This window comes from Phalaenopsis equestris, unplaced genomic scaffold (genome assembly GCF_001263595.1).
Source record: "Phalaenopsis equestris unplaced genomic scaffold, ASM126359v1 Scaffold000152, whole genome shotgun sequence".
Taxonomy (NCBI): Eukaryota; Viridiplantae; Streptophyta; class Magnoliopsida; order Asparagales; family Orchidaceae; genus Phalaenopsis; species Phalaenopsis equestris.
In genome coordinates, this window is record NW_018164594.1 from 251,435 (window position 1) to 262,010 (window position 10,576).

The window sequence follows — 10,576 nt, forward strand, 5'->3', positions numbered from 1 at the left end:
TTACAAATCGTTCAATATATTAATATATTAATATTATATGGTTGATTGAATGAGCTAGTATTATGTATATATGTTTGTTTGATTTAATATAGTTAAATATAAGAATTACATATATTTATAAAAACTATGACTTCTATAGGGTATTTTAGATATTTGTCCATAGACAACACTTTTAAAACTGTATTTTTCAAATAAATCAACTGCTTCTGAAACACCAGCTTTTGAAAAATAGAATTTTCACAGCTGCTTTTGAACTGAGATTTTGTGCAGCCACAGCTGAAACAAACACATCTTAAAAGACTAATTTTTTGCATTTTTATTATTTTTCAGTCTATGAATTCTATATGATACATTGTATCGTTCTTGTTCAATAGAAAAATGAAACACCAACTTTGCTTTCATCACTTTGACTTATCAACTTGTTCAATGATTGCATTTCTTCCTTTTTTTTGTACATATTCAAACCAACATAGATTTATTTTCATCAATCTTACCTTTTAAAGATGTCATTCATACCATTTCTTTAAATTCCTAGTTTTTCTATACATACATCTTAATATCTCACTTTTGCCATAGTCAAGTTAAATATCAGTAGTTTTTTAACTTCATAATACTTTTATCCGTACAACATCTTCATCTAATTGCTTTTATATAAACTTAATTTTAAGTCTTCAGGATGTCCTTTTATCACATAATTCTTATGAGAAATTTCTCCACCTATGAAGCACAGACAAACAAATGCGATACAGGGACACGACATAATTGAAAAAAATCAGGCACGACACATCATGACCACATTTTTATATTTAATTAATTATTAGTATAAATTATATATTTTTTGAATATTCCTTATTAAAAATATTACAACACGAATTATGCAAGATTAAAATTTAACTCTATAAATTTAATTTTTATTATAAAATCTCATGCTTGTGAAAATAAATTTTTAAAATCAGATATAATATGTTTCAAAAGAATTCGTCCAACTAATAATCTAATTTATATACTAAAATTTTAAAAATTCTATGATTACAAAGAAGAATTTAGTAATGCTCAGCTTCAATGAATATTAGATGCACCATCAATGCTCGGTTTTGACGAATGTTAGAAGGAGCTTCATCATGACTAGAGATGGAGCGATTTCAACATTGAGGCATAATTAATGCTATACGTATATTTATAATTTTCTAATTTTCGTGTCTCATTTTCTCGAAGTCGTGTTAAGCTCACGTCCGATGCGGTGTTGAGGTGTTTTCCGGACGTGTACGGGCCTTAAAAAAATTTACACATATATTTTGTAGCGTCGGAAAAGTTTCAGGATGTATCGAAAAAATATCGGTGTCTAATAGGTGTTCGATACGAGTACGACATATGTTTAGAAGTGTTGGTGTTGCATAGTTCTCCAGTCAACCTTAAATTAACAAAATAACTTTTATTTAAGACAAAAGTGTCTTTTATAAGCACCGTAACTGGGAGTTTCAATGAGCCGAGTTTGTTCAAGCTTATAGTTTGTTCTTGTTTGATTTGTTCGAATTTTTTGTTGTTTGAAATCGGCTCATGCTTAAAACTTTTTGTGAATCATATTTGTGTTAAATTCGTTTGAATTTGCCTATTCATGTGTGGCTTGTATTTAGCTTGAATTATTTAAAAATATTAATATTTAAAATTTTTTGGATAAAACATAAGAGATCAAATAAATATATTAAAAAATGCTTATTACAAGTTTATGATTCATATAGTTAATAGAAATATTTAAAATTAATAAAAAAAAAATTTAATTATTTATTCCCTAAATTATTTGTAGCCAAAATGAGCTTAACACGATCACATAATTGTTTTTTTATGTTCAAATTCTTTATAAATTGAGATTAAAATTTCTGTTCGGCCCGCTTAACAAATTATTCAAATACGAGTTTCTCAAGGAGCCAAACATGAGCAGTTTGCAAACAACGAACTTTTTTTCTAGCCCTACTCATAACACATTCTAAGCCTTATGCTGCATAAATTCTGATCGAAATAGTCTAGGTAAGTATGCTCCAATGGATGCAGAAGGACAATCTGAAGGAACAATTTATGATTGGTGTTACCTACGTTGCTTAATTCGTATGTTACACCAATCATGTGCTTCCATTTGGCCACGTTGCATCGTTGGAAGGTTGCATGAATGATCCAGTTACGATAAGGCGATCTTCTTGTTTTCCTGTCACCCTTGAATTTTTAATGAGGAGCCTATTCATAGTTTAGATGGTTTTAAGTAAACCTAACAATTGACATAACCAACTGACAACTTCAATTCTAAAGTTGACGTAGATCTTTAGCTTCTGGAAGGATGGAATTCTATGAAATCACCGTTAGCTGGATTTTCTGGTATGATTTGGTATGGGAGAAAATTCTTTTGGTAAAGAAACCAGAGAAACTGTCTTCTAGTTGATAATGCTGTTTCTGTGACAAAATTTACAGAAATTTTATGTTTCTTTTTGTTTAGAAATTCAAATATTTTTTTATACCATATTTTATGAAAAATGGTTGGTGCTAATGCATGCTGTTTTCTTCCACCTAATTGATTAATTAAGTTTGTATGGCTGTGTTTGCTTTTGACTTCTAATATTTTCTACGTTTTTACATGGATATTGCTTCTTCAGGCAATCATTTTAATTGCAGATGAAGATGGAAATTACTTGCAAGATGCTTGGGAACATGTCTTGACTTGTGTTTCACGTTTTGAACATTTGAATCTCTTAGGAGAGGGTGCTCCTCCGGATGCTGCATTTTTTGCAATTCAACAGGGTGAGTTAGATAAATCTAAGAAAATGAATCCATCAATCCTTCCTGTGCTGAAGAAAAAAGGGCCTGGGCGGCTTCAACAAGCTGCTGCAGCTGCAAGAAGGGGATCATATGATAGTGCTGGTGTTGGTGGTCATGCCTCTGGTATGATCACTTCTGATCAAATGAGCAACTTAGTTTCCAACCTGCACTTGTTGGAACAAGTTGGAATCTCTGAGATAAACCGCATCTTTGCACAAAGTCAAAAGTTGAACAGCGAGGCAATAATCTATTTTGTTAAAGCTCTTTGCAAGGTAACTTTGGAAGAGTTGCGCTCTACGTCTGACCCACGCGTGTTTAGCCTGACAAAAGTAGTTGAAATTGCGTAAGAATCATGTCTTACTTTCTTTTTGATGGAAGAAAAAATATATTAGAATATTTAATAATTTGATCTTTCGCTTAAAACAGGCATTACAACATGAGCCGAATCAGACTTGTATGGTCACACATTTGGAATGTGCTGTCTGACTTTTTTGTCACCGTTGGTTGCTCAGATAATCTCTCAGTTTCAATTTTTGCAATTGATTCATTGCGCCAGTTAGCAATGAAATTCTTGGATCGTGAAGAATTAGCTAACTACAATTTTCAGAACGAGTTTATGAAGCCCTTTATCATTGTTATGCGTAAGAGCAAAGCTGTTGAGATCAGGGAGTTAATTATCAGATGCGTCTCCCAGTTGGTATTCTCTCGTGTCAAGTGTGTTAAGTCTGGATGGAGAAGCTTGTTTATGGTAATTTCCAATTTTCATAAACCGACTTTCTTACTAGCTTTCCATCCTAATATTTACAAATATTTATCGTAAAGCTTCAAGTGATTTGCTGTTTTCTAGTTAAATTATTCCCAAACTAATGAACTTTGTAATAACGTTTTTGCAGGTCTTCACCATTGCCTCTTATGATGAGCACAAGAACATAGTGCTTTTGGCTTTTGAGATTCTCGAGAGGATTATAAAGGATTACTTCCCATACATAACTGAAACTGAGAATGCGGCTTTCTCAGATTGCATTAATTGTCTGATTGCTTTCACTAATAGTAGGTTCAGCAAGGATTTTAGCATGCAGGCAATCTCTTTCCTTATCTTCTGTGCGACTAAGCTTGCTGAAGGTGATTTTGGAAACAAGATGGTGGCTTCAGCAAATAATGCTCCGTCATCTACTTGGATATATAAAGGGAAAAAAACAAATGCTACACGGTTAGCTGATAAGGATGATCATTTGCTTCTTTGGTTCCCCTTGTTGGCTGGTATTTTGTTTTTAACTTTTCTCTTCTTCGGTAGTCTAGGAGAGAAAATGACTTTTTTTTTTACATATTATGTTGGCAAAATTCAATATGATTTTCTCACACTGATAGATATGCAAGGTATATCTGTTTAGGATTTGTTAATCCTACTTTTCTTCATCCTTGAACAGGATTATCTGAACTCACCTTTGATATGAGGGCTGAAATCAGGAAAAGTGCACTTCAAGCGCTATTTGATACATTAGAAAATTATGGCCATATTTTCTCACTGCCTCTATGGGACAAAGTTTTTGATTTTGTTCTTTTCCCACTATTTGATTACGTCAAACATGCTATAGAACCTTCTGGTGAAAATATGCAACCGGAAGATTTTGAAAATGACTCTAGTGAGCCAGATCAAGATGTCTGGCTTTATGAAACATGCAAATTGGCCCTCGAGCTAGTTGTGGATCTCTTTGTCAGATTTTATGATATGGTTAATCCTCTCCTAGGGAAAATGTTAATGTTGCTGACAAGCTTTATAAAGCGGCCCCATCAGAGCCTTGCTGGTATTGGCATTGCGGCCTTTACTCGTTTAATCAGTAAAGCAGGGTCCCTGCTTACTGAGGAAAAGTGGGGTGAGGCTGTTCTGTCACTGAAGGAAGCTGCAGTAGCCACAATTCCAGATTTCTCCCTTATTTCATCCGATACTTATCTTGCTGATGTCATTAAAGAGACGACACAAATTTCCTTTGGGTCAAGCACTGAAGGATCAGCAAGATACACCAATGAAGAACTTGAAGGAAAAAAAGCAAGAACCCTATATTTTGCTCTTACTGATGTTAGATGTCGTGTTGCTGTTCAGCTTCTATTGATTCAGGTTAGCAAGCTTTCTCCTTTCGTTCATCATGCTTAATTGCTTTTGATATGTCATTACTTGAGCACGTCTATATTTTACTTGACATCACCCAATACGAATGATGATTACTGAGAAATCTTCACGGGTAATTTTGCACTTGGGGTCTATTATTTTATGTAAAATTTCCATTTTAAGCAGTTCTTGATCTCGACTGGTTGTTCTCCTGGTAGGGGAGTGGAATACTGCGGTCGATTCTTTTTCAGAGGAAAATCTCGGGTTATATGATAATTCAGTTCTAGGAGCGACTCAGATTGTCCAAATCATTGGTGAGAGTTTGCTATAAAACAGCTAGAAGTTCTCCATCACGAGGATAACCTTTTTTCAAATGTTTCCTTAAAATTGATGCTTGAATTATCCATCAAAGCTTTGCTGCATTAAAAGAAATATCTTGAACCAAAATATTGATGGACGGGGGGTGGGAAGCGAGAAAACCACAAGCACAATTTGGATCAGGAGGCACAAAATAATTTCTACTCGTAAACTAATTAATAATATCTTTTTCAAACCATCAATCTCTATTTATGGAAACGGAGTATTAAGAATAAGATCAAAGTTTAAATTAAAAATCACATCTATTCCTATATGGAAGTATAATTCAACCTTAAAATTATCTCAAAAAGAATGATAATGCTCCATAATAAAATAAAGGAAAATTTACAAAACACTCAATTCCAATTTATTTACTTATCTAACAGCTGAACTTCAATTTTTACATACATATCACCTATCTATGCAAGAAAATGTGTATTTCCGTTTTTAAAAGTTTAAGTTGTGTTATTTATTAGGTAATTTGAAAGATTTGGGTGGTATTATTGTATAAAGCAAAAGTTAGGTGTTAGTCTGTAAATTCATTTAAATTGAGGGGTATGTATGTAAATGCACCTAAAATAAAATGTTTGGAAATAAGAAAATTCGGCTATAAATAGGCCATAAATAGATAAAGCCTAGCAAAGTTGAGAAATAATTTAACTTTAGTTCAGTTGTAGTTCATTTAAACTTTTTGAAATGATCTCCAAAAATATGTTCTTATTTGAACTCCACTATTTGGTTGTTAGAGGCAACAAAGAACTCATCTTATAAAGAGTTTGTTAGAGGCAACCAAATCAAAGAAAGTGGTGTCGTTGGATCATTAGTGGAAGAAAGGACCATGTTGTGCAATGAGCAGTAGTTGGATGAAGGCTAAAAGGCACGCGTTACAGAGGTTTAGGCTTGCTTATGAAGGTTGGTTCAGACCGAGCGGTTTAATGGGTTTGATTTTGAACCGATCATTGGTCCGGTTTAGGTTCATACAAAACCGTCTCCCGCTTCAAATCATCTGGAATCCCCACAAATTGGCGGTTTAATCAGTGAATCGGTGAATCCATACTGATTTGAAAGAATCTGTCAGTTAATTTAAATTTTGTAAAACAGGGCCCATATCAATTTTTTAGTATTAATTAACATTAATCAATGATCTAATTGGTTTAAAATAAGTTTATTAGGCCAAAGGTATGATATTTTAGATTTAAACTTCAAATTTTTATACTTGATTTAAAAATGAAATCAACATGCAAATTAAGATCAATAATACTGTGACCTCTAAGCTTCTTTTTCTTTTTTAATTTAAATTTACAGTTTAACTCCCCCAATGATGTGTGAAAAAGAGTTACGTGAATGACTACAGAAATGAAAATTTGGCTGGGTTGGGCCAATCTATGGAAATTTTGTGCTGGGCTATGAGAATTGGGTATTGATAATACATATCATAAACTTATTTATATTTATATATTATATTTATAATTTTTTTAATTTAAAATAAATTTCATATACATATTATACAATTTTATTTCATATTTAAATAATTTTAATGTTTATCATATTAATCGTTTTAGTCCCCAGTTCAACTTATGACCCTTGAACATTTTTTTATTCTGGTTCGATGTTGGTGGTTTTCAAAACCTTGGTGTTGGGTGTTTGGTGGCTCTAAATTTCATACACAACATTTTTTGCAATATGACCTAAAGTTGATTACATGATGGTCACAATGATAACACAATTTTAAGTTCTAATAAGTGTGACTGAAGCAAATGATAATCATTTTAAGTAACACGTCTCCTTAAATAATGATAATTGAATTGGATCAGGAATCTCAAAAAAATCTGATGGAAACACTATTCCGAGACAAAATTGTCAGGCTCAGACATTTGATCCGACGTAGGCTTTAGCTTAACAATTGATAACACTTCAATCATAGAAATAGTAATGAACTTTGTTATTAATAATTCATGATTATCCTCAAGTCTAGCTCAACACTATAAATAGTTTTTATTTCACAAATATTTTCACAAGTACCATTATCCTAAAATTCGTCATTAGTAAGAGGTTCATTATTGTAATCAACTTCAGAAGAACTATCATCATAGCTCAAAAGAATGGCGGTGAAGTTGAGTGCCATGTGGTTGTTTTGGTGTAGTGATCTAGTGGTTTAAGCAATTAATCTGGTGAACATAGGCAGATGAGCTAAAATTTTATTGAACATTTATTTAGTAGCTGGTTTGTGCATCATCATAGGTTTGGTAACATGAACTAGAGCCATCAATAATGTTTATGGGTTATAAGATAATTGACATGGTCAGATTGCTTTGTGAGATAAAAGTTAATGCTGATCTTCATGATATTTTGTCCCTATTTATCTTTAGATATGATAACATCAAAATTTAAGCGGATGGCGATGAAAAGATTAAGAGTTTCTTATAGTGTCCATTGTTTGTGTTTGGAAGGAAAGAGGGCAATTGATATCAAGATAGGTTTTTCTTCTTTTTGATTGATATGTTAAAAAGCCAGTGAGGAAGGCAATGCGTGGCTTTGTCTTGGCTTTTGAAAAACATTGATTCGAGGAGGTAAGTGGCTAAATTTTTTTGCTTTGTTATAAATGATTTTGACGAGGCAAAATGCAATGGAGCTTTTCTGGTGAAGTCAACGGAAGTGCAAGGTATTTTGGGCAGAAGCAACAGAAAAAAATAGTTTGCCAAATAAATGTTGAGGGTCGCTTGGATGCCAATTAAAACTTATTCTGAAATGAATTTCAAAGCTAACATTATTTGAAAGAAGATAAAGCAACTTAATAAAATAAATACAATTTCAATAAAAGGAAAAATTTGGCCATTTATTAAAATGGGCTAATAAAAGCTTAAAATGTGGTCCAATTCAGAATTTGTAATCTGATTCTGTTCTTCTTAATTGGCCTATAAAAATGTTAACATTTTCTAAGCTAAACTTAGGCGTCTTGCACTGCATCAATTATGAACCAAATTTTGAACTTGGCAATTTCAAACAACTCTTTGCATCCATTGCCTTCAAAATTGCTTTGGATGCCACCGATTGCTCATAACACTGAAATATTTTTTTTTTGTCAATCGTTTGCACGTTCTATGAAAATGAACTCCCCTACTTCATCCTTAAGCTTCAAACATCTGTAATCATTTTTTCAGGCTGTGGCAGAGATTGTAAACATGTTTAGAGATATTCTCTCAGCAAAAAACACCATTGTACTCTTCGAAGCCCTTCATAGCATCGCATTGCATGCTCATAAGATCAACAGTGATAATGAGCTAAGATCAAGGCTAATAGATTTGGGTCCCATGACCCAGATGCAGGACCCTCCATTACTCCGTCTCGAGAATGAATCCTATTACCTATGCCTAACCCTGTTACAAAATGTTGTACGTAACCCAACCGGCTTTGGGGAAACCGAAGCGATTAGTCTTCTAGTTAACCTGTGCTCTCAGATCCTTCAAGTATATGTTGATGTCCCAAAAATTTGGCACCCAGCTTCTGCAGCAGCCAAGCAGGTTAGACCCTTGTGGCAAATCCCAACAGGTTCCTCAAAAAGAAGAGAGCTTGCAGCACGAGCTTCAGTTGTTGTTGCAACTCTGCATGTGATCTGTGAAATGGAAGCAAATTCTTTCAAGAAGAAATTGGCCGAGTTCTTCCCTCTTCTCTCATGCTTGATAAGCTGCGAGCATGGTTCCAATGAGGTACAGGAAGTACTCTGTGAGATGCTTGATTCAAAAGTCGGGCCACTTCTGCTTCAGGCTTGCTCGAATCTCCAGTAGTTACTTCAGTGGAACATCCTCTTATTCTGCTGTAAATTTTGCCTCACATTTATGTTAATTTTATTTATACAAGTTTTTTACATAATCATTTTCAAATTTTACAATTTACAATCATGCTAAGGGAGCCTTTAGGCAATTGGCAATTTTTTTTTGTACCTTGAGAAGTTTGGGGGGTAGTGTGCTTTTGAATAGGTAGCGTGTTTACCGGCTTGTTTTGATAAGTATGTAACCAAAAAAATGCTGGAGGTGCAGTTACACATTTTATTTATTTTATAGATTTTGTTGTCCTTTGTTTTTTTTTTATTTTTTGGGAGAACGGTAGTGTACTTCTTTGTCCATTATTAAATTTGTGTTATCTATTTGTTTTTGTTTGATTGTCTGGGGAAGCTATTGACTCTCATATGGTTAATTCATGTGCTACAGGGTGCAAAACAACGTGTAATGATTGACAAATACTCGGAACATGGTTGATGAAATCTACGTTTACAAATGAGCTTTTTATGATAAAAGAACATTAAAATTATGCTGCATTTACATGCCCCTACTTATTGCCTTCTTAACTTCGATGAATAGACATTTCGAAGTTATGATTTGTCACCATGTTTTCTTACATCATATTATGTCACCATGTTTTCTTACATCATATTATTAACACTAGAAAGCCATGATTTGTCACCATGTTTTTTTACATAATATGATGTAGAGATGATTTGAGAAATTTATTAAATTGATGAGTATAAAACGCAGTTTTATTTTTTGATTAATGTGGTGCCACTCCAGTCTCATTGGACTTCTTAAATGTAGCTGTATTCCTCCACTAAAACTCAAATACAAAAATGCAATCTATTTTGAGTCTAGTACACGTTAGATGAGTTCTGAGTAGAGCTTTAAATGGACCACCTTGTGCTTTGTTTGATTGCCTTTTTTTTTTAATTTATAAAAACCACTTTTAAAAATTGGTATAAGAAATGCAAATTTTAAAGTTCAATGTAAACAGATGTTATAGAAAAAAAAATGGCGTTTGATTAGATATTCTTTTACTTGAAAAGTAATTTTCAAAAAGCACAGCTATAAAAGCTAAGGCTTACGCATTGTTCAATGTGCCCATCTTATCCAACCATAGATATACGTTAGGGAGAGTGACTTGTTCAAAATGGTCACCTGGCTCTAAATCAAGGTTGACTGAGCCAATAAATCTTCCCATCCTCACTCTCTACACCCATGAGATTGTAAAATAATAGGGGGGTGATTACATACATACCACCCAATTTCTATGTAGCATATATATAACACCTACTTTTATATTAATACCGCCCAAATCTTTTATATTACATATATAATATCACCATTTTCATTTTTAAGAAGTGAAATGCACCTTTCTAAGCATACCTATGTAAGTACATAAGAATTGAAATTGAGTGATAGACATGTAAATCTTCCAAAATAATAAGTACGTAAATCATAATGCTGTGACAAATCAGTGTAGTGCCTACAAGGCCATGCAAGTACATTTATCCTTCTC

General features: G+C 33.2%; 1 protein-coding gene across 1 annotated transcript in view; it reads left to right on the forward strand.

The window, feature by feature from the left end:
- LOC110021950 (brefeldin A-inhibited guanine nucleotide-exchange protein 2-like) overlaps positions 1-9,425 on the forward strand; it is a 29,273-nt gene extending 19,848 nt beyond the window's left edge. The window contains exons 7-11 of the mRNA XM_020720682.1: positions 2,643-3,148; positions 3,232-3,553; positions 3,699-4,065; positions 4,233-4,921; positions 8,431-9,425. Of these exons, the coding sequence (XP_020576341.1) occupies positions 2,643-3,148; positions 3,232-3,553; positions 3,699-4,065; positions 4,233-4,921; positions 8,431-9,054 (2,508 nt within the window). The 3' untranslated portion in view covers positions 9,055-9,425. The remainder of the gene's footprint in view (positions 1-2,642; positions 3,149-3,231; positions 3,554-3,698; positions 4,066-4,232; positions 4,922-8,430) is intronic.
- Positions 9,426-10,576: the final 1,151 nt, after the last annotated feature.